At 36.5% G+C, this 24,163-nt stretch overlaps 2 protein-coding genes across 2 annotated transcripts in view; one reads left to right on the top strand and one right to left on the bottom strand.

The window, feature by feature from the left end:
• Positions 1-24,163, top strand: part of DPY19L1 (dpy-19 like C-mannosyltransferase 1) — a 165,305-nt gene that overhangs the window by 106,159 nt on the left and 34,983 nt on the right. Inside the window, 4 exon segments of the mRNA XM_087917167.1 lie at positions 8,571-8,592; positions 8,595-8,689; positions 15,114-15,288; positions 15,665-15,764. Coding sequence (XP_087773293.1) covers positions 8,571-8,592; positions 8,595-8,689; positions 15,114-15,288; positions 15,665-15,764 — 392 coding nt within the window.
• LOC148124047 (uncharacterized) lies at positions 5,190-5,990 on the bottom strand. Its single transcript, XM_087915885.1, has one exon. The coding sequence runs from the start codon at positions 5,988-5,990 to the stop codon at positions 5,226-5,228; it is 765 nt and encodes a 254-aa protein (XP_087772011.1). The 3' UTR covers positions 5,190-5,225.

The raw sequence follows: 24,163 nt of genomic DNA, 5'->3' as shown, positions 1-24,163 counted from the left end.
TGATATCGCTATTGTTGATCGTTGTCCTCCATACATCGAAGAAGCTGTAGTTTGTATTGAAGAACCAGTAATTGATGGTCTTCTACTGATTTTTACAAGGCAGAAGCAAAGAGAAAGAAAAATCTTCAGGTTCTTGTATACCTCTCCAATTAAATCCAATTGATTAAAAAGAAAACCATAAAAAAGCAAAAATTATAATAAGAGAAAATAAAAGAAGAAGATCTTCAGGTTCAATACGTTAATCCAAGTAATCAGTATGGAAAAAGCCAAACAATATCATAAAAATAGTGTTCCAAATCCCAAAAAAAGGGAAGAAAAAAAAGGAAAGTAAAGAAAAAAATAAAAATAAGTAGATCAATATACTTTGAGGTAAAAAGGAATCCAAAGGGAAAAAGAAAAAAGAAAAAGCAAAGTACTGAGGATTAAAAAATTAAAGATTAAAAATTAAAAAGGATAAACCATTTAACAGGCCACTGTCACAGATGTCAGCAAAAAAATAGATTATTAAGGGGGGAAGATTAAAAAAAACAAAGAAAGAGAAAAAAAAACAAGCCACATATTGCCACAATATAGTGTCCAAGGCTCTTTTGCTAAGTTAAGTTCCAAAAAAGTTTTAAAAATTTTTTTCTAGATCTTCTCAATCTTCTTTCTCTTTAGTTCTTGCTTTCTCTCACTATCCGAAAGAAACCACAGATAGTAACCCAGAAGAGCACCTGTAATAACATTCTTCCATGTTCATCCCACTATCTTCACAAACTGACTCATTGTCCTTGTTATTGTCAGGCTTATCAAGCCACAAAGAAGAAAGAAAGAAACAGTGTTTCCAAGCCTCTAAATGGCAGTGTTACTTATTGTCTCTACTTGGCTAACAAATAAATGGCTAACAAATGGCTAACAAATAAGCAAAATGCTTTTAGATATTTAAAAGAAGCACTAGGAAAAGGAAAAAAGTTCTAAACAACAAAAAAAGAGTAAAGGAATAATTGAATGTAAAATTCAAGAACCAGTCAATTTTAAAATTTTGAGGCGTTTGTAAAAAAGTCCAGCAATAAAAAAATGTTAAACACACTAATCTTTTTTTTTTTTTTTTGAAAACAATTTTATTATTTTTTTAACAAACAAACAAACAAAAACATAAAAACATCAGCTCTCATCCGTACTTATATACAAACAGTGTGTCAGTTTTGTGCATTCATTTCGTAGTCACAATTACAATTACCTTACATAATAACTCTTATTATCAATCCAAACTTATATATCCTCATATCATTATTTTAAAAAAAATCATTTGACTATACTTTTATTCAATCATGCCTTATGAGATAACTATAGTTTAAGTAATTTATTCTATAACAAATCATATAATCATACCAATTCTATCCTAAAAAAAAAGAAAAAAAACATTTTATAAATATAATGTCAAATACCAAAAGAAAAAGAAAAGTGAAATCAATAATATTCCTTATTGTCTAACATTCTAAATATTCTATTTTTGTATTTCATCATCCAGCCATCGATAGAAAAGGTCCCAAATTGTATAAAATTGTTTATCTTCTTGCTCTCTAATTTCAAATGTCAATCTACTCATCTCAGCACATTCCAATATTTTCTTAATAACTTCTTCCTGCAATGGAATTTTCTCATTTTCCAATTTTTTGCAAATACAATTCTAGCCGCAGTTAATACATTTACAATCAAATATTTCAAATCTTTACTATAAACATCTGGTAAGATTCCCAACAAGAAAAGCTCCGGTTTCAAGTCTATATGCTTCTTTGTCATTTTTTCCAACCACATGCGGATTTTAGTCCAATATTTTCTAGCATCCTCACAAGTCCACCACATATGGTAATATGAACCAGGTTTCTGATGACATTTCCAACATTTTTCCGATTTGTTCTTGAACATTCTTGCTATCCTTGTCGGGGGAAAATGCCACCTGTAAAACATCTTATACAAGTTTTCTTTATAGGCTGTGGACATTGTCATTTTATAGTTTTGCGACCATAATTTCTGCCATTTCTCTAAATCAATCCCATATCCAAAATTCCTCCCCCAAGCAATCATAGTTTCTTTTACTTGTTCTTCCTCTAGCTTAATTTCCAATAAATAACCATATAATTTTTTAATCACCTTTTTATCAGTACCCATCAAAATCTTATCTAAATCAGTCTGCTTATCATAAAATCCCTCTGTTTTGGAATCCTCATCATACCTTGAGTGTATTTGCACATATGAAAACCAATTCATCTGTATACCTTGTTCCTCTAAGTTTTGTATCGATTTAAGTTCACCCTTTTCATCCAGTAATTCCCCATATCTAACTGTTTGTTCCTTTTTATAAATTATAGGATAAGAAAACGCTTCTATCGTCGATAACCAAACTGGAATTTTCAAATAGCATTGTTTTTTTATCTTCTCCCAGTTTAACCACAAAGACTCCCGTATATAATGCCTTCTAAAATGGCCCTGTGTTTTGGTTCCCTTGTACCATAGGAAAGCATGCCAAACCAACAACAAATCATGACCTTCTAGTGACAACAATCTAGTCTTCCTCAATGTTATCCATTCCTTAACCCACATCAAATTTGCAGCTTGATAGTACAACTCCCAATTAGGCAGGCCAAACCTCTCCTCTAGTTCTAGCATCCTGCAAGAGCTTTAGCTTTATCCTCGCTTTCTTACCTTGCCATATATACTTCAACACAATTTTATTTAAGTCCTCAAAATAGTCTTTTCCGAGCCTAATTGGTATTGTTTGAAACAAAAATAATATTCTGGGTAGAATATTCATCTTAATTGTTGAAATCCTCCCTATTAATGACAATTGTAAGTTTTCCCATTTCTTCAAATCAAGGGCTATCTGTTGTTTAAGTTTCGTATAATTGTTCTCTTTTAATGTACTACATCTTGGTGTCAAATATATCCCCAAATACTTAACCTTATTTGTAACTTGGATTTTCAACAATTCTGCCAATTCTTCTCTTTGTCTTAGTAACATATTCTTTGACAAAATCTTTGTTTTATCTTTATTTATTTTCAGACCGGCCACCTCCCCATATGTCTCTATCTTTTCCAGCAGCTTCAAGGCTGTTTCTATAGGGTCTTCTAAGATAAAGACTAGGTCATCTGCAAAAGCTTGTAATTTAAATTCTTCCTTTTTAATTTTCATTCCTTTTATAGTTTTGTCTTCCCTGATATTTCTATTCAACACTTCCAAAGTCAATACAAATAGCAAGGGAGAAAGGGGACATCCTTGTCTTGTGCCTTTTCTTATATTAATAGAGTCTGTAAATTCTCCCTCCATCATTACCTTAGCTGTTTGATCATGATAAATTGCTTCTATTGCCTGAATAAATCTTCTAGCAAAACCCATCTGTTCCATTAAAAGTAACATAAATCTCCAATTCACATTATCAAATGCCTTTTGGGCGTCTAAAAATATCAAAGCCATTTGCTTTTCAGGATGCGCCTCATAGTATTCCAAAGTATCCAGAATTACTCTCATATTATCTCTAATTTGCCGCTTTGGCAAAAATCCATTTTGGTCTGGATGAATAAAATTATTCAAATATTTTTTAAATCTTTCTGCTAATATTGAAGCAAAAATTTTATAATCTGCATTTAATAAGGAGATCGGTCTATAATTCTTAATTTGGAGTGGATCCACCTCCTCTTTTGGAATAAGTGTAATATAGGCCTCTGACCATGTTTTAGGTATCATCTTCTTTGACATAACTTCATTCATAACTTCTAACAGTGGAATAGACAGTGATTCTTGAAATGTTTTATAAAATTCTGCAGGGAACCCATCTGGACCTGGTGCTTTCCCGTTATTTTGTTTCTTAAGTGCTTGACTTAATTCCATCATTGTTATATTACTTTCTAACATTTCTTCAGTCTCTTTGGGTATCTTAGGTAAATTTGCATTCTGCAGATACTGTTTAACCTTCTCCTCATCAATATCTTCTTTCTTATATAAATGTCTATAAAAGTCTCGAATAATTTCTTTTTTCTCTTTGCTGTCATGACAAATTTGACCTTGGTTATCTATTAACTGCGATATTTTCCTCGACTCTTTCTCCTTTCTCAACTTATATGCTAGCCATCTACCTGGCTTATTTGCGTCTTCAAAATAATTCTGTTTAGCATTCGTAATTTTCTGTGCCAGTTCTTCTTTCTCTATTAAGTCCATTTTATGTTTAGTTATATCCAGTTTCAGTTTAACATCTTTTTTCTGTGGCATTTTCTGTAGTTCTTTTTCAAGTCTTTTATACTCATCCTCCAAGGCTTTAATAGTTTGCCTTTTCCTAATATTCTTTTTTCTTGTATAGTCTATTATCAAGCCTCTGGCATATGCCTTCATTGTATCCCAAACATTCTGTATTGAAGTGTCTTCTTTTCTATTTTCTTAAAAAAAAAAGGCCAGTTCTTTCTCCATCCATTGTATAAATTCTTTCTCCTTTAAAATAGTATTATTTAACGTCCATCTCGATCTTTTTTTTTGTCCCTTCCATTTAATTGTCAATGGGTTATGATCAGCCCAAGTACTTGTTTCAATGTTTACTTCTTGAACGCTAGATATTAAATCTGTTGAAATCCAAATCATATCTAGTCTGGACCATGATAAATGTCTATTTGAATAAAAAGTATATTGCTTAAGTTTAGCATTTCTTTCTCTCCATATGTCTTTTAAAGTTAGTTCTTCTATCATTTTAAAAAAAGATTTAGGGAGAATTTTTCTATTATACTTTGCTGTTGTTGCAATACAATCCAGTTTATTGTCCATGATTCCATTAAAATCTCCCATCATAATTATATTAACATAGTCCAGTCCAGCCATTTTGATATGTAATTTTTTATAAAATTCTTCATGTTTATCATTCGGAGCATAAATTGCAGTCAAAAGTATCTTTCTATTGTTGTCCATTATTTCCACCATTAATATCCTCCCATCTTCATCAGCGTAAATCAGTTTTGCTGGGGTAGCGTCTTTGATATATAAAACCACTCCTCTTTTCTTACATTGGGTCAAAGAAGTAAACAATTTCCCTAATTTTGGTTGTACTAACCATTGTTCATGTTGCTTTTTAATGTGTACTTCTTGTAAACAAATTATATCAAACTTTAATTTCCCTAATTTATGAAAAATCTTCCTTCTCTTAGCAGCTGAATTGGACTAAATTTATTTATATTCATTGTAATCAGTTTTTTCTCTTCCATGATTATATTTTATATTTAGATTTAGCCACTCTCGTGGATCTTAATTCACGCTGATCTTTAATATCCACCTGTCCACCTACTGCGCCTTCTTCTTTTCCAATCTCCATTTGTTCCTCTTGAAATTCAATTAATGAAATCTCTTTTTCTGCCTCTTCTTCTCTCCCTCCAAAAAATTCTGCGTAGAAAAGTTCTGCTTTTTCAATTGAATCAATTCTATGTCTCTGTTCTTGCCATGTAAACATCAATCTTTCTAGGAACAACCATCTGTAACTCACCTCCTTTTTCAATAACATTTTGGTCAGAAATCGATATTTTCTTCTCATCTCTCTCACTCTTCTAGGTATTTGTTTTAAGACCAAAATTTCTTTGCCTTTATATTTCAATATCTTCTCTCTTGCCGCTTGTAAAATTTGTGTCTTCATGGATTTTTTAGTAAATCTAATATGAACTTCTCTGGGCAGATTATTTCTCATCGCGTATCTTGTAAAGACTCGATATATCTCATCTATTCCATCCATCATCTTTTCCTCTGTTATTTCCAAGGCGTCCGCCAAGATTCCTATCATTATCGCAGCCAAATCTTGCCCTTTTTCTTCTTCTATATTTTGAAATCTAAGATAAAATTCTGACCTCTCCATCTCCCACTTCAGCATCCCACTTTTTTCTTGTTCAACCACTGTTAATCTGTTCTCCATATTTCCAATCTTCTCCTCTCTTCGTTTACCCCCTTCTTCCACTTTTTGAAGTCTCTCCTCGTACTTTGCCATCATCTGTTGAATATTTTCCACTTTTTCCTCCATCCTCCCTGTTCTTTGTTCAATGGTATCTGTTTTTATCTTAAGATCTTGAATTCCTTGCATAATCATCTGTAAGGTTACTTTTTCTTGTTCTTTTTCTTTATCTTGCTTTAACATTACCTGAATTGAACGTTGTCCAGATGGTGGGGAGGCAGAGGTGGACACAGAGGCACCCGAAGGTATAAGTTTCCTACTCATTTTAGATGGTTCCAGATCTTCAAGTTCTTTCAAGTTTTAATCCAATTAAAAAGGTGGCCAATTATAATCCAAAGTGAAAAAATCCAATAATAAAAAACCCAATAATAAAAGAAAAAGAAGAGAAAAGAGAGAAAAGAAAAATTCTTCAGGTTCTTCCTGACCTTAATCCAATTATAGAGTAATCCACAAAAAAAGAATAAAAATAATAATAATAATAAAAACCCCAATGATAATAATAATAAGCAAGACTAAAGCCAAAAAGAGGAAAAAGAAAAAAGAAGAGTAGAATAAATTTCTTCAAATTCCACACCTTAATCCAGCCAAAAAAATCTCAGTTGGGAAAAAAAAGAGATAGTCCAAAAGTATACATTAAAAAAAAAAAAAGCAAAAATCCCAATGGAAAAAAAAATCAAAATAAAATAAAAATGAAAAATTCGAAGGCTTCCCCTTGAAAATAAATAAAAATTAAAAATAAAAACCTTAATAAAATAAAAATATACAATAATGCTGATAGGGGGGGTAGCGGAACTAAAAAAAAAAATTAGAAAAAGAAAGTAGAAACAATACACTGCACTCTGCTTAGTTGTCCAAGGCTCTAATTATGACTCCCTTCCCTTTCCCACAAGCTTCAAAGCCAAGCCATAAATATTTAATTGTTGACAGAAATCCAGAAGAGCACCTGTAATAATATTCTACTGCGCTCTTCCCTCTATCTTATCAAGAAATGTCCTTGAAAAGGAGTCTTTCACATCTCTCTCCAGTTCAAGTAAAATATTTCCAAGCCTCTAGTTGGCAGTGTTACAAAGTTTCTTAGTTCTCACTTTCCCCCCTCCTCTCAGGACAGCATAATTAAAATAAAAAAAAACCCGCAAGAAGTATATACATATATATACAAAACAAAAAAGAAGGGAAAAAAAATAACCAAAGGGAGCCTCTAGCCTTAAATATATATATAAAAATCCAAAGGGAGAATAGAAAATATATATATAAAAAAGAACAGTCCGGTTATCCAGTAACTAACAATGAAGTCCGATAGCGAAAAAAATAAAAATAAAGCCTCGCTTTGACGTCTCCCTTAAAAAAACGCCGCTTGATCAGTTTTGTCAAAAATCACACAGATTTCTTCTAGCAATCAAAGTGTCCTTTCAAACCTCAAAAAATTAGGAAAAAAAAAGTTTCTCACCCAACCGACAGACTTTCTCTTTCAGCCTCTTCCTTTCTGGAGCTGCCCCGACTTCAGCAGCATGGGGGCTGCCTCTCCGCTGCCAGCAAAAAGAGCTTCTCCCGGGTCATCCAGGGACTTTGCGGTGTCCCTGGAGTCTACAGGGTATGCCCTTCACAATAGCCGTCCCTACGGGACGGTTTAGGTCTGTTTGGACCGGCTGGAAACGAAGATAAACACACTAATCTTGACTGCAGGTTTAATCTTGCCGCTTTGCCTCTTCTGTCTTTACTTTAAACTTTTTCTCTTCCTTTTCTCAGGGTGTTCTCTCAAATAGTAGTATTTTAAAAAATCATCTCACCAGATCGACACACTTTCGCTTTCCACTTTCCTTTTCCTTCTAGAGCTGTCCCAGCTTCAGTGGCTTCAATGGCCGCCTCTCTGCCGTCAGAAAACTCCTGGATCAACCAGGGACTTTGCAATGTCCCTGGGATCAACAGGATATGCCCTTTTCTATTACTGTCTCTACAGGACGGTTTAGGTCCGTGAGGACTGTCCAGCAGCTGAGGTATCAACGGCGATCTTAGAGCATTAAGATCGCACGTCGTACCACCACAATGCCAGCTCCTCCCCCTCTTAACTTGACTTTTAAAAGATTAATAGTCTTTGAAGGTGATTAAAAAGAGAAATGCACAACTTTCTGTTTGAAAGATGAATTTCAAAAATGGCGGCTTCTTCAACCCTGAACAGATTGCAGCTCCCCTGCCCCCCAGCTTTTGGCATGCAGATAGCTTTGGAGTCTAACTCAAGAAGCTGTTTGCCAGGTGTCAGCTGTATTTGGAGGGTTCCAAGGGGAAGTTCTTCAACTCACACTGACCGGGTGGGTCATAAAAACTGAAGGAATGTCAGTCCCTTCAATTAAAGGCTGAAGAGCTACACCCCAGGGAAAAATGCTTCAGAGATCGTTCCCTGGGAATATATTTTAGTTAGCCATTTTCCTGGAAGTCCCGTTGCTGCTTTTTTCTAAAATACATAATTTTTAGTTCAAACTAAAAAAGCGATCACATTTTAAAAATTATACTATACCCAGGAGAATAGGATTCAATAAAAATTAGATGTTACTTAATGCTTATGTACCATACACTACATTTAAAACAATTGTACTTTCTTATGCTCTCCTTTATTTGCAGATCGTATACCATGCATTGCAACTAATTTTTTTACTATACTTGCCATTTTAATAATGAGACTAAAGTTGTTTCTGACTCCACATATGTGCATTATGGCATCCTTGATATGCTCAAAACAGGTAAATTATTGCTTCGTTGTTATACTATTAGTATAGTGACATAACATATTTTAGAGAGTAAGTGACAATACAGGTAGTCCTTGACTTTACAAGAGGTCCTAAAATAGCACTTTTCAAATGATTTGAAATTCCAGTAGCAGCCTTCTGGTGATGTGATTGCATTTGAGGTGCTCAGCAACCAGCAAAAATTTACAATCATTGCAACATCTTTATTCATGTAATTGTGATTTATATTTTTGCCATAAATTGATGTTTACTTCTCACTGGCTCATTTTATAAACAGCACAAAATAAGTCACAAAATTGGGCCGATCACATGATGACCCACTTAACTATTGACATGACTTAAGTTTGGGCTCGGTTGTAGATGTAACTCAGGAACTATGTGTATGCAATCTTTTTAATAGTTTAAATTGTCTTTGTAATAGAGCACACCCTCTCTTACTTTGGAAACACAATTTATTCCGTAAATCAGAAGTGAAATGTTTGCTAAGTGAACAATTTGACAGAGAGAGAGAGAGAGAGAGAGAAAGATTGCAAAAATTCTCCCATGCTGCAATATCAGACTTATTTTTCCCCAATTTACAGTGTTGTGAGGCACATAAAATTTGTTTTTAAGTTTGCACATTGATCAGAAAATGTTTTTAAATTTGTTGTATTTGTAAATGGTTGTTAAATGAAGTAGCTGCTGATTGAAAAATTGCTGTATATGAATGTACAGAATAATGGGTAGAATAATATCAATATATTATATTTGAAATATATAAAATACAGTACCATTTTTTTCTACATTATGCATGATAGTAACAAGTTTCTTTCCAGTTTTAAGAAACAGATAAAATTATTTTCAACCCACTCACAGGGATTCTAATAAAGAGGCAAAAGTGCTAGTTAAATGCTTGGGTAATTAAATTTATGCAAAGCCTGATGTGGCCAATGTTGCACACTAATATCTTTTATTCTAATTGTGTGGCATGAAGTATATGTGTATCATCACTATCTAATATGCATTGTGGAATATATCATCTAATTATATCATGCATATGTCCTTCCACATATGCAGCACAGGAAACATCTCAACCCACTCACGCAATAAAGAAAACTCATTTATTGCCAGACAAACAAAAGAAAGAAAACAGGGTTGTTTTGGAGGGAATAAGAAGATTCAAGGAAAGTGATTGAAAGGATTATAAGTGTTGAAGGGGTTTGGGTTAATTTGAATAAGAAATGAATAGGAAATATATTGCATAACAGATATAAATCTGAAAAAGATAGATGAACAGTTGGAAAAATAAAAGTTTTTTTTTTAAAGCAGTGGAATACATTTGGGTCTGTTTTCTTTCCCCATCTCCTATTTCAGTAGATTCTAATAAAGGAGTGAGGCATAAATAATTTATCACTCTTGCATTCCACCAGACACTAAAGATAAGATAAAACGTATTAAGAGCTATAGTGATGCAATGCTTAGAATGCAGTACTACAGGCAATTTCTGCTGACTGCTGCCTGCCTGCAGTTTAGCAGTTCAAATCTCACCAGGCTCAAGGTTGGCTCAGCTTTCCATCCTTCCGAGGTTGGTAAGATGAGGACCCAGATTGTTGGGGGAAATATGCTGACTCTGCTTAGAGAGGGCTGTAAAGCACTATAAAGCGGTATATAAATCTTAGTGCTTTTGCTATTGGCCAGCATATTGTGTCAATATCAGAGAACCCATCATACTATGCAATCATTCCTCTGCTTTTCATGTAAGGAAGAAAAAATCTTTGAAATTTGCAAATAAGAAAGCAAAATTATTTAGGATTTTGAAACCACTTGATTTGATTGGAAGAAGAGAAATCTCCATCTTATTGACTCATTCCTTCAAACCTTACACTACTGTGCAATCTAGTCCATTGGCTCATGGTACTTCTACCCAGTATTATTTCCACTCTTTAGTTCTTTTCAAACAATTTTGAAAAGTGTTATGGTTTTCAAAATGCAAAGAATAGGCAAGGAATATCATGCCAATCAGTACCCTTCCTCCAGGGTACTGGAGGACAGGCAAAACCTCATTCAATCAGAACCTCTTAAGCTGATTCTTGGAGCAAAAAAAACTCCAATTCGTCCCCTGTTCTCAGTATGAAAATAGAAAGTAATATTACAATTCCCTATCCCACTGTCAGTTTTTTAGAATACATTGTCTGCATTTGTTTGAACATTTGCAGAAGGATCTAGAAGTTAGTACTCTAAAGAATAGCTTTGAAGCCATCAAGTTATAATTTTGTTTTGTTTAAATGTGTATTTCTCACTGAAATGGTAAAAGGATGGCAGATTTCAATATTATAACCAGGCATTTTTCCCAGTCAGCAACAATTGTATGTTGCTTCAGTGGTTGAAAGAGAATAGAGGGGAAGATAAAATTTAGGGAAGGTGTGACATTGTTTTCCTTATACAGAATAAAAGAAATTACCATTTATGTGTACATACATTTGTCTGATCACATGCTAAGAGATTTAAGCAGTTAATTTATTGTCCAAAAGGTGCTTTTTTCAGGAGGCAACTGGATTTTCTTGTTTTTTTCTTTGAAAACATTTCACTTCCAATCCAAGAAGCTTCTTTAGCTCTAACAGGATAATGGGAAATGGAAGGATTTATACTCCTTGCAGACAGCTGGTTATTTCGATCCTTTTAGAGGGTCGTTGAAGCACTTGAAGATTTATCTGTGTCCTCAGGGTCACCTGAGTAGTGATTCTGGTTCCTATTGCCGCAATTTTTTTTCTGGAAATCCATTCCTACTCCTACACCATTCAAAGGCTGTTCAAAGTTTTTAGCTAAATAATTTGGGATGAACACCCTTTGAATAATGTGGGAGTAGAAATGTATTTCCAGAAAAAAAATGCAGATGACGGGAACCAGAAGCACCACTTGGGTGACCCTAAGGATACAGATAAACCTCCAAGTGCTTCAACGACCCTCTAAAACAGTGGTTCCCAAACTTTTTCAGTCCATGCCCCCCTTGGTACTACAAACTCATCCTCAGTGCCCCCCACCCAGGGGTGGGATTTAAATTTCTTAACACAACTGGTTCTGTGGGCATGGCCTAATTTGTGGGTTTGGCTTGGTGGTCACGTGATCAGATGGGTATGATTTGGTGGTCATGTGACTGGGTGGGCATGGCCAGGTGGCCATGTGACTGGCAAATCAAATATAAGTGGTCTTCACTTAATGGCCAGTTGCTTAGTAAGTGTTCTACTTTATGACTGACCTCCCCAGAGCTACTTGACCTGTTTTTGGAGTTTTGACAGCCATGTACACACACACACTCACACTCCCTTCTAACCCTGCTGGAGCAGGTGGTTGGACTAGATATCTCATGCACTTTCTCCTCCCTCCTTCGCATTCTTTTTTCTTTCTTTCTGTCCCTTCCTTCCATCCCCCCTCTTTCTTTGACTATCCCTTTTCTTCCTTTCTCTTCCTTTCTCCCTTTTTTCTTTACTTTCTTGTCTGTTCCTTCTCTCTCTCTCTTTCCCTCCCTCTCTCTTTTCTCTCTCTCTCTTTCTTTTTCTTTCCCCTCTCTTTTTTCAATCTCTTTCTCTCTTTCCCTCTCTCTCTTTCTTCTCTCTCTCTCTCTCTCTCTCTCTCTCTCTTTCTCTTTTTTTCTCATTCCTTCTCTCTCTATCCTTCCTTAATCCCTTCCCTATTTTCTGCCCAGGCATGCGTGGCCTAATCTGTCAAAGGCATGGGCTAATCCTGCATCACCCCGTTTCCCCTTTCAGAGGCCCTGGCCCTTAATCTCCAGTTTTCTCCCCCACAACCACCTCTTTCGTCGTCCCGCGCCCGGGATTTTAACTTCCTCCCATGGCTGGCTGCCAGGGAAGGCAAGCCAGGGTTGAGCCATCGTTGTCACTGGTCTCCCTGCCAGCCCACGTCTCCCTTGTCATGAATGCTTGCAGCCGCTGTGTGTTTTTTTCCAGTGTGGCTGGACTGCAGCTGCACTGAAAAACCATGCGGCGGCTGGAGGTCTTTTGCAGCGAAAATTACTGGCCTCCGGCTTTGCTATGCTTCTCCAACATGCCACTGCAGCTGCATTTTAGGCACTGGCCCTGCAGGACCACCCCATTGAGTCCACTGCACCAAAGGGACTTGCCCAAACAAGTCCAAGCAGAATGGTGCGGCACTCAATGGGGTGATCCTGTATGGCCGGTGCCTAGAACACGCTAGCGGTGGTTCATTGGAGAAGCAGAGCAAAGCTGGAGGTCAGTAATTTTCACTGCAAAAAACCTTCAGAAGCTGCATGGTTTTTTTGGTGTGGCTCGACTCCAGCTGCACCCCCCCAAAAAAAAAACAAAAAAAACCCCACGGTGTCTGGATGCTTTTTGCAGCGAAAATTACCAACCTCTGGCTTTGCTTGCTCCTCTTCTCCAATGCTCCACTGTGGCCGTCAGCAATTGTTGCACATGTGTGCGATGTTGCGCGTGCTCAATAAGGACTGACTGGGCAGGGAACAGAGGAGCAGGGCCAACCGGGGGCCCATTTTACTGGTTCTCCAAACTACTGGGAACAATAGTGTACTGGTAGAATCCCATCCCTGAATTGCGCCCTATGAGGGGCCTACCTCCAGTGCCCCCTGCTATCTCTTAGCATCCCTCTGCTGGCCCCCTTGCCTCTTAGCACCCCCCTAAGGCATTCCACCCCCCTCAGGGAAGATGTTGCAAGTGGGAGGCTCAACTCCCCCTCCAGGAGCTTCTCTTCCTTCTCACCAAAAGCACGCACACGCAAAGCGCTCACCGCCCCTCTGGCCCCCGATAAGCCGCCTCCTTCCCGCTAAGCGTGTGAGTGATTCTGGCTAGGAGGAAGAGAAGCTCCTGAGGGCAGGAGTGTGGGAGATTGTGGCATTGGAGCCCTTCTTGGGTGTTTATTGGGCTTCAAGGGGAGGGCACAATCTCCTGTGCCCCCCCAGAGCTTCTCTTCGTTCTCACCAGAAGCACTCACACGCAAAGTGTTCACCACCCCTCTGGCCCCTGACAAGCCTCCTCCTTCCCCTTGAGCATGTGAGCAGTTTTGGTGAGGAGGAAGAGGGGGTCGAGCCTCCCCCTTGCAACATCTTCACCTGAGGACAGCTGCTTCCTGCGGCTCAGGAGGTCCACACTCTTCCCGCTGCTACTCAGCCTCCTCGATGCACTGAGGCAGAAGGCAGCAGCCACGATAGGAGTTTGCTAGCAGGACTGCAGGATTGCCCCACCTCTCCACCTCAGCATGCTGGGGTCCACAGAAATTTTCTCATAGCCCACCAGTGGGCCGCAGCCCACCGGTTGGTGACAGTTGCAATAGAAGAAGAGAATGAGGTGGCTGGATGGAGTCACTAAAGCAGTAGGTGTGAGCTTAAATGGACTCCAGAGGATGGTAGAGGACAGGAAGATCTGGAGGAATGTTGTCTGTGGGGTTGCGATGAGTCGGACATGATTTTGCAACTAACAACAACAACAACAGAATCAAGATCACATGACATATTAGTACCACTTTATAATGCTTTGGTAAGATCACACTTGGAATACTGCATCCAGTTTTGATCGCCACAATATAAAAAAGATGTTGAGACTAGAAAGAGTGCAGAGAAGAGCAACACATATGATTAGGGAACTGGAGGCTAAAATATATAAAGAACATTTGCTGGTATTGGGTATGTCTAGTTTAATGAAAAGTAGGACTAAGGGTGAAATGATAGCACTGTTCCAATATCTCAGGGGTTGCCACAAAGAAGAGGGAGTCAAGCTATTCTCCAAAGTACCTGATGGCAGGACAAGAAGCAATGAATAGAAAATAAATCAAGGAGAGAAGCAACCTAAAACTAAGAACTTTCCTGACAGTTAGAACAATTAATCAATAGAACAACTTGCCTCTAGAAGTTATGAATGCTCCAACACTGAAAGTTTTAAGAAGAGATTGGACAACCATTTCTCTGAAATGGTATAGGGTTTTCATCTTCAGCAAGGAGTCAGACTAGAAGACATCCAAAATCCCTTCCAACTCTGTATTTCTATTCTATTGTTTTATCTGATTTGGTGAAAGTGAGTTTATCATACAACTGTCAATTTCTTGATGCATCAAGAAATTCATAAGATGATTCCTTTTCATTGTTGCTCAAAAGTGCTTTTTTAAAAAGCAACTGGGTTTTGTTTTTTGCTCAAGGAAAAACAAAGAAAGTTCAATTGCCTTTTTGAAAAAGCACTTTTTAGACATGCTTTTCTATTGGCATTAACAACAGTTTTCAAGTCTTTTTAAATAAATATAAAATTAAGTAGTCATAATGATGAATATTTATAATTACTGCAATTAACTTTAGTGATTAAATCAGCATGAACTGTGTTTTAAAATAGTTTGATATAATGTTTTAAAACTTAAAACTGAAATTAATAATCACTTTGTGCCTAATCATTTCCTTTCACAGTTATTTGGATGGGTTTTTTACAAAATCCAACCTGGAACACTTGTTCTTGCAATTTTGGCAATGATGGCATTTGAGGGAATAGCAAATCTTCAAAAAGAATGGAGTATTGTGGGAGAATTTAGCAATTTGCCCCAGGAAGAACTACTGTTGTGGATAAAAGCAAATACTAAGCCAGGTAAAACAAGAGTAGAACAACTCTTATTGCAATATAGAATGTAAAATCTACTAAAATGTTTGGCACTTTTAACATTGAAATGTTTTTCCTGGTGCCTTGATTTCTTGTGACTGCCATGTAAGTGATACAGTTTAAGAAAGAACTGTCTTTATAAATACTATTATGTGGAATTATAAAATGCATTTTGAATGGAAAGGCCATTCTTTAAATAGAAAGAAAACATTTACAAAATTATGTTTAATTCTATAAATTTTTATGGTTGGAGGTAGAAGTTGATTTTTATTCAGTTTTAGATTTGATACAACCTAAAAATGTATGGTAGTTTCTAGTTCTTTTTCCAATTATTCCTGCATTTTCAGATATCCTGTTATTTCAGATGCTGTTTTTGCCGGTGCAATGCCTACAATGGCAAGTGTAAAACTATCTGCACAACGACCTATTGTGAATCATCCCCATTATGAGGATGCGGGTTTACGGTAAAGCTTAAGTACATATTTTAAGGTTTGTTGTGATTGATGCAGTATAGGAATATTCTAGTTGTAACTATTAATATGAAGGCATAAAAATCTGACACAGTTGAACAGGGAGAAAAAAATTATATTCATATTAAAGAATGTTACTGCTGTTATAGGATACCCAATATGCCTATAAATAATTCTTGGTACTTATCAGTCTCCTGTCTCACTCCATTTTTAATATTTTAATTTGTAGCAGAATTTAAAAGAAAACAGGTACAATTAACATTTTCCTTTAAATGTAATAGGGCGAAATATAGTAAGTAGAAGACTGCATTTATTATAGGCATCATTTTATCTTTTAGAAATTGGTGTTTTGTGAGAATTAATACTCAGACTATTGTAAGACCAATTGAATGAATGAAACCTCCCCCTTAGATTTTTTTTTAAATTTTGATTATTTGGAATAAAGGTTTGAATAAGGAATTTGCTTCAAATCAGTTGGCCAATTTCAAGTAAATGCGTTAAGTCAATTTACTAAAGCATTGTAGTAGAATTATGAATTGTTTTTTACTTGTTTCAAATAGATGAATAAACATATATTAGCATAACAATAAGGATACCTAAGGGACTGTCTTCTTCCAGTAATTTCTACTAGACCAATTTGGTCAGGCAGGTTGGGCATGTTATGTGAATCGTATCAGTCAAAGAATGTTGGGTTTGGGAACCAAGAGATGTGCCATCTCTAGGGTAGCCCCTATTTTCTGGAATATTTTCCAGATAGTAGAATAATTCCAACCTGGTGGCCTTTCATAAAGGTCATGAAGACTTGGTCATGGGCTCAGGCTTGGAATTTCAAATGTGTTAAGGGCATGTATTTATATTCATAGTAACAGTTTTGCTTGGGGGTGTATATATTTATTTTGTGCTGCTTTAATCATTTCAATGTTTTATTTGTTTTTATGTTTTGTAATGAATGTTGTCCCATGTCACTTGTTGAGATGGGTGGCTACAGCAATCAAATAAATAAATAGTCCCCTTTAATAATTTAAACAGTACAATTAAAAGACGAACCATGGTAGATGCAGGCATTTTGTATTGACTCATTGGTACCAAACTTACAAAACATGGTTAAAAATGGAATAAAATGAGGGGGTGGGGCCAGCTGTCAAGGAGAGGGGACATGCGAGTGAGAGACGCTAAGGAGCACGACCCTCTACCTCCATTTGCAGGACTCTTCGGAGTCAAAGGGAGACTCGTAGGACTTTCTGAAAGTGTGGGGGTTCCGAAGACCCTACACAGGCGGTGGTTTGTGTTGGAGATCGGAAGATAACCTGGAATGAGCGGACAGAGAAAGAACAACCAGCAATGGCCATACATGAAGGCTGACAGCAGAACACATTAGTGATGATATAGTGGAACAATGGTGTAATGAGAACCAATGATTTTGAAAACCAACCTCAAAGTGAGTAAAGCGAAAAGATTAGAGTGCAACAGGAGAGTTAACAAGTGAAGCCTGGCAGATTGAACCAGCCCTAGCTAGCACCGAACGGAGCAGCAAGATAAATTGCAGGTGGAAAGATCAGAAGGAAGATAGAGAAGAAGCAAAGGAAATAGAGTACTGGATACAGGAACAGTGAGAAGATTTGTAGTAATATATTTGAAGAGCTGATAATTGCAAGGGACTTTATTGGATATTTTTCTTTTGAATGGAAAATTGAGAGTATTTGAATCATGAGACTTTGGACTTAATATGGATGGTGCAGAGATAGTGACACAGCAAATTTAAGAACAGACAAAGAGACAGTGTGGTAGTGTGTAAGGGACATCTACTGGCCATTGAGAAGAAAGAAGATTGGATTATATTTGGAGTAATATATTTGGAGAGCTGATAATTGAAAAAGACTTGATGGGACTTTTTCTTTTCTTTTTTGCTGGCTATAGAGAAGAAAGAAGATTGGATTGAAACTAAAAAGTAACCAAAAGTAACAGACTTAAAAGTAGTTTTGGAAAAAATTAAGACCTCTGATATTTGAGAGTGATATTAATTTTATTTCTAGATTTATATATTTGATATTAAGGTTTCTGATAATTGAAATTGATAATATTATAATATTATATTAGTATATATTATATTATATTTGTTTCTAAATTTATACATTTGATATTAAGGTTTTTGATACTTGATTGATACTATTATGCTATTATATATCATATTAGATTGTTATATATTATATACTATATATTACTATTCAATTTAGCTACATCAATTTACATTTATTAAATTAATTAATTAATTTTGTTAATATTATATTTATTAATATATATTATTGATATTATTATTCTAGTTCAACTAAGAATTAATTTTTGGGATAAGAGCTATATAGTAATAATATAATAACACAAATTTATTAATATATTATTGGTACAATATAAATTAATAGATAGTATTGACTTTAACAACTGATAAATTGAGATTATCGAGTAGCCAATAAGTGATTAAGTAATTATTAAGTAATTATTGATTATATATTACTGAATATTGGGGAATAGTTGTAGAAACCTATTATTATCATTATTATTACCATTAGAAAATTGATACAAGACAAGTCGTGACAACTGAGGTTAACTTTGTTCTCTTTATTACTGATGTAAGATAGAAAGAAGATATATATTATGTTATACTGTGTTCTAAAACAAAGGTTTATAGAAGTGGAGGGTTTAAGAAAGGAAGTGGGAGTGGTGGATTAAAAGTAATACTGTGACAAGGCTGTTAAAAATAACTAGCACCACTAATTTGACGAAGATAGGAATGGGAAAAAAATACCCACACAAACGGTGACAATGGCAACATTGGCAAGTCCCTCCACACAGAGATCCATTGATGAAATGCTGCCAAGAGAAAGATTAAACTCCATAAAAGATTTACAAAGCTTAATGTTAAGTATGCAAGAAATGATGTTGAAAAATCACGAAGATATGAAAAAGGAGATAGCGGTCATGAATACTGAATTAAAAGAAAAAATACAAACAATGGATGAGAAATTTGAATGCTTTCAACAAGAGGTACAAAAAAATCAACAGAAATTAGTAGAAATGGAGGCAAGAATGGAGAAGGAAGAAAAAAGGGTTGACGAGCTAACCAGAAAATTGGCACAAACAAATAAAGGGTTAGAAACAGTAATCTTTTTAGAAGCAGAAAAAGCAGTTCACTAGTTGAGGTTTCAAAACATGAAGGAAGGAAAGGGGGAAGACGTACCGGATGTGATGGCAGATATGATTGCGAAAACATTGGGGATGGAAAAAGAAGAGATGCTGACAGAGATGGACTAGCTGTATAGGGTGCAGACAAATTATGCAAGGAGACACAGTCTTCCAAGATAAGTCCATGTCCATCTGATCAAAAAAGTCAATTCATGATGAAATATTGCACAGAACAAAAGATGACCCAATAGAGTATGGCGGAAAACAGACTATTGTCTTGAAACAAGTACCAAGGAGGAAAAGAGATCTAAGAAGACTCTATCACTTTTTAACGACAAAATTGATAAAATATAATGTGAACTTTCGATGGTTGATACCAGAAGGAATTATGGTCACCTGGCAGGACACAGTTGATAAAGCAGAAGAATGTTATGACCAACAATTCACCAATGAGGAAGAGATGGAAGAGACAGAAAAAGAAAAAAACAGAAGAAAGAGAAATAGAAACAATGGACATAGAAGGAAGTTCATTAAATATTAAAGAAAAACGATATGGGAGACAAGGAAAAGTAGAAGAATATGAAAGAAAGGTTAAAGAGCCTAAAGAAATTAGAGCAACAAGAAGAACCAGACAAAGAAATGGATAGGAGAGGAGAAAGATGTGAGATGATATCAATGAACATTAATGGTATAAATTCTCCAGTGAAAAGAAAAAAAATCTTTAATAATCTACACACACACACACACACACACACACACACACACACACATATGTTTTCTTAAGTTTTCACGGGTACTTACATGTATGGTATTCAACGTGGGAAAATACCCGAAAAAAGCTGAATACCATACACACACACACACACACACACACACACACACACATATGCAGCTTTGTTCGGGTATTTTCCCATGTCATTATAGTTGTGCTTTTAAAGTTGTAGCAACGTTTCGGCAGAATCTTCAGAAACGGAAACCACTTACAAAAATGACAAACTCTTGAAGAAACTAAAGAAATTAGAACATGACAAGAAAGCCCCCAACAACTCACAACAACACCTGAAATAATTAGTATACAGAGAACTCACCAAAACAGAAACAGATGTCCTAACCAAAGGATTCAATTATGCTATAGCACCCAAAATAATCCCCACAGAATCCATCATATGTGCAGTAGAATCCAGCCTAACTAAATTAAATACAGATGAAGCTGATAGAATAAGACACCAAGTTACTAACATCCTGTGCAAAAGCAAACCACCCAAAAGCAACCTGCACAAAGAGGAACTAAAAGCCCTGCAAGCCCTAAAAAACGACAGCAGCATAATCATACTTCCAGCAGACAAAGGTAATGCCACAGTAGTAATGGATAGAAAAGTCTGCGAAACAAAATTGGCAGACCTACTCCAAGACTCCACATACAAACCCATAAACACGGACCCAACCACATATCTGGAAAAATTAATCAAGAAGAAAATTATAACCAGTCACATGAGCAAAGAGATTCAACAGACGATCATCCCAAGAGAAAAATCTTCCAGATGCCCCAAACTATACGGCCTCCCAAAAATACACAAAGAAGGCATACCTCTCAGACCCATAGTCAGCTCCAGAGGAGCACCACTACAAAACCTAGCTAAACACTTAGCAAAACAGCTACAGCCCCATGCTGAAACAGCAGCTTCACATGTACAAAACTCATACCACTTCTTGGAAATAATCAAAGATCTACATGTGGAACAAGAAGATCTGCTTGTAAGTTTCGATGTGGTTTTACTATTCATTCAAGTCCCGATAAAAGAAACTCTTGAAATCATCAAAAATAAATACCAACCAGCTAAACACTTCATGGAGCTACCAGAACACTGCTTAACCAACACATATTTCATATACAAAGGACAAAGATATAAGCAAATTGAAGGAGCCCCTATGGGATCACCACTGTCACTCGTCATTGCAAACCTGTTCATGGAAGAATTCGAATCCAGAGCCCTGGCTAATGCCACCCACAAACCCAAACTATGGTTAAGATACATCGATGACACATTTGTGATTTGGCCCCATGGAAAAGAAAACCTAAACAATTTCCTAACACACCTAAACAGCACACACCCCAAAATCAAGTTCACCATGGAAATGGAAACAAACAACTACCATTCCTAGATGTACTAATCTACAAAAAAACAGATGGCACACTAGGACACACTATATACCAGAAGAAAACACACACCAACCACCACCTCAACGCCCAATTCCACCACCACCCAGCACAGATAAACTCCGTGGCCAAAACACTAATCGCCAAAACCAAACGCCTGGCAGACAAGACATACATAAAGACTGAACTATGCACCCTGACTAAAGTACTGACAGCCAACGACTTCCACAAAAGCAAAGTAACTGGCTTGATCCACAAAAACACATCAAGACTGCCTTCAAAACAGACAGAAAAATAGCAGCCACCCTTAGAAACCCCAAAGATAAAATTGACCTGGAAAACCAAGGCATATATGAAGTCCCCTGCGCATCATGCCCTGACACATACATTGGACAGACCAATAGAAGAATAAGTACCCGCCTGGATGAACACAAAAATGCAGTAAAAAAGCTGGAACACACTTCCTCACTACTCCAACACATGAAAGCCACAGGTCCTAGCATCAACTTCAATGGCACCAAAACCCTAGCCACTATAGAAAACCCTAGCCACAGAATTATCAGAGAAGCCATAGAGATTCAAAAAAGACCTGAAAGCATGAATAGAAGAGATGACTCCACTAGACTGTCAATTATCTGGAAGCCTGCACTCACAAACAAAAAAATCTGCACACCACAAGCCAGGCAAACACCTGGGCACAAACAGATCCCCCCTGATACCTCCAGCTCAAACACACCCCAACCAGGCACCCAGATGAAACCTAGCTTCCTAATAAATGATAGCCGTCCATTTATTCGGAGCCAAGCTGCACTAAAAGCCTCCAATACAGGAACACAATGTTGCCAGCCAATCAAGACAAAAAAAGGCACAAAACAGACAGAAGATATTAGAAACACCAATCAAGCAGAACACAGCAAACCCCAAGACCAATAAACACAGACCAAGACTCCCAACCAATCAGGATGAAGAAAAAACCATTCTGGCACAGCAGTAGGCTAGCACCGAATTTAAAACAGAAATGGCTGTGAAAGCCTGACTCACAGATGAACACAATACAGAAGCCTGATGATGGCAGATGAGATTCTGCTGAAACGTTGCTACAACTTTAAAAGCATAACTATAATGATGTGGGAAAATACCTGAACAAAGCTGAATACCATACATGTAAGTACCCGCGAAAACTTAAGAAAACAATACATACATACATACATTTACAAGATATAATAGCTTTACAAGAAGTACACATTAAAGAAAAACAAAAATATCTATTAGATAATAAAAAGTTAGGGAAAACTTTTTCGTCATTAGATGAACAAAAGAAAAGAGGTGTGGTATTATAGTGTATATAAAAGATTGGATCTTGGCCAAAGAAATTTTTAGAGATAAAGAAGGTAGGATATTGATGGTGGAGATTGAATTAAAAAATAGAAAGATATTATGGGTTTAAATTTATGCACCAAATGGACAACAGGAATTTTTTTTCCAAAAATTACATAATAAAAGTTAAAAATATGCAATTTGAGGAAATTTATCTTTTAGGTGACTTTAATGCAATTATAGATAAAATATTGGATTGTAAAAGTAATAATATAAGAAAAAGGAAGAAAAGAACATTACCCAAAACTTTTCATGATTTGGTTGAGGAAGCAAAGATTCAAGATATCTAGAGAGAAAGACACCCAAAGAAAAAAGCAATATACCTTCTATTCTAATAGACATAGGTCCTGGTCAAGGTTAGATATGGTATGGATGTCAAAAGAACTCATCTCAGTAACAATAGAAATTGAAATTGAGACAAATTTATGGGCGGATCATAGTTATATCAGATTTAGTTGGAAGGGCCAAAGAAAAACTCTAAGGTGGACAAAGGTCAATTTTAAAAGAAGAGGACTTTAGGTCCAAGTTGAAGAAGAAATTAAAGTTCTTTTTTAAAGAAAATAAGGAAGAAGATACATCTCCACAAAATTTATATAATAAAATATAGTAATATTTTATTACTATATAATAAAATATAGTTAGGGATATAGTAAAAGCATTTATGAGAGGGGTGGCAATAACATATATGGTGAAAAAGAACATAGAGAAGAGGCAAAGACAAAGAACCTTAGAAGGAGAATATAGAGGATTGGAGATGAAATTGCAAGAACAACCCCACAAAAAAGAAATAAAATTACAAACAACTGAAAATGACAAGTTTAGTTTACTTTATTGTCATTGCACCTCATACAACAAAATCAAACACTATCTTCAGTGCACATCATGACCATGACCATGAAAATAAACACAAACACATATCCTTCACCCTTCACACATTGAAGCCCCCAACACCGCACCAACACTGCACTATACAGCAGAATTCAAAAGAGCTACTGCCCTGGGATAGAAGCTGTTTTTCAGCCTATTTGTCCTTGTTTTTATTATTCTGTACCTTCTGCCAGATGGTAATAGTTCAAAAAAAGATAAGACAAAATTTGTTTGAGAATGCCAACAAGCCAGGATGATGGCTGACCTATAAACGGAAAAAACAAACAAACAAACAAAAAAGCTATAGACACAATTTACATAGACTTCTGCAAAGCCTTTGTGGTCCATGATAAACTACTATTAAAAACAAATCTCTTACGGCAGGGGTCCCCAACCACCGGGCCGCGGACCAGTACCGGTCCGTGGATCATTTTGTACCGGGCCGCAAAGAAAATAAAAATAAAATAAAAATGGCGGCTTTCTTCGCCTTCGGTGAATGCTGCTGGGATCAGGGATCAAGGACACAAATGAAAGAAGGGGAGGGAGGAAGCAACAAAAGCCTGTCCTGCTCTCCGGCTCAGCGGCTTCGGTTTCCTCCCGCCTCATTCCTCTCTCAGTCGCTCTCTCGCTCCTCCACCAGCCCTGGAAGAAACTGCTTCAAAGAAGCCGGCAGGGTGGCTTTTCCTGTCGGCGCAGCTCCTCCGAAGCACCCGTTAACCCACACCCCGCCCCCCGCGGTTCAATCCAGTGCTCAATTCTGCCTGCCTGCCTGCCTTCGTTTCTGGTTGTTTCGGAGTAGCTTTGGCTGAGAATA

This window comes from Pseudonaja textilis, chromosome Z, assembly GCF_049901715.1.
Source record: "Pseudonaja textilis isolate UNSWEBS1 chromosome Z, rPseTex1.2, whole genome shotgun sequence".
NCBI classification, from domain to species: Eukaryota; Metazoa; Chordata; class Lepidosauria; order Squamata; family Elapidae; genus Pseudonaja; species Pseudonaja textilis.
Note: the sequence above shows the minus strand (reverse complement) of the source record. Positions and strands in the feature narration are given on the sequence as shown.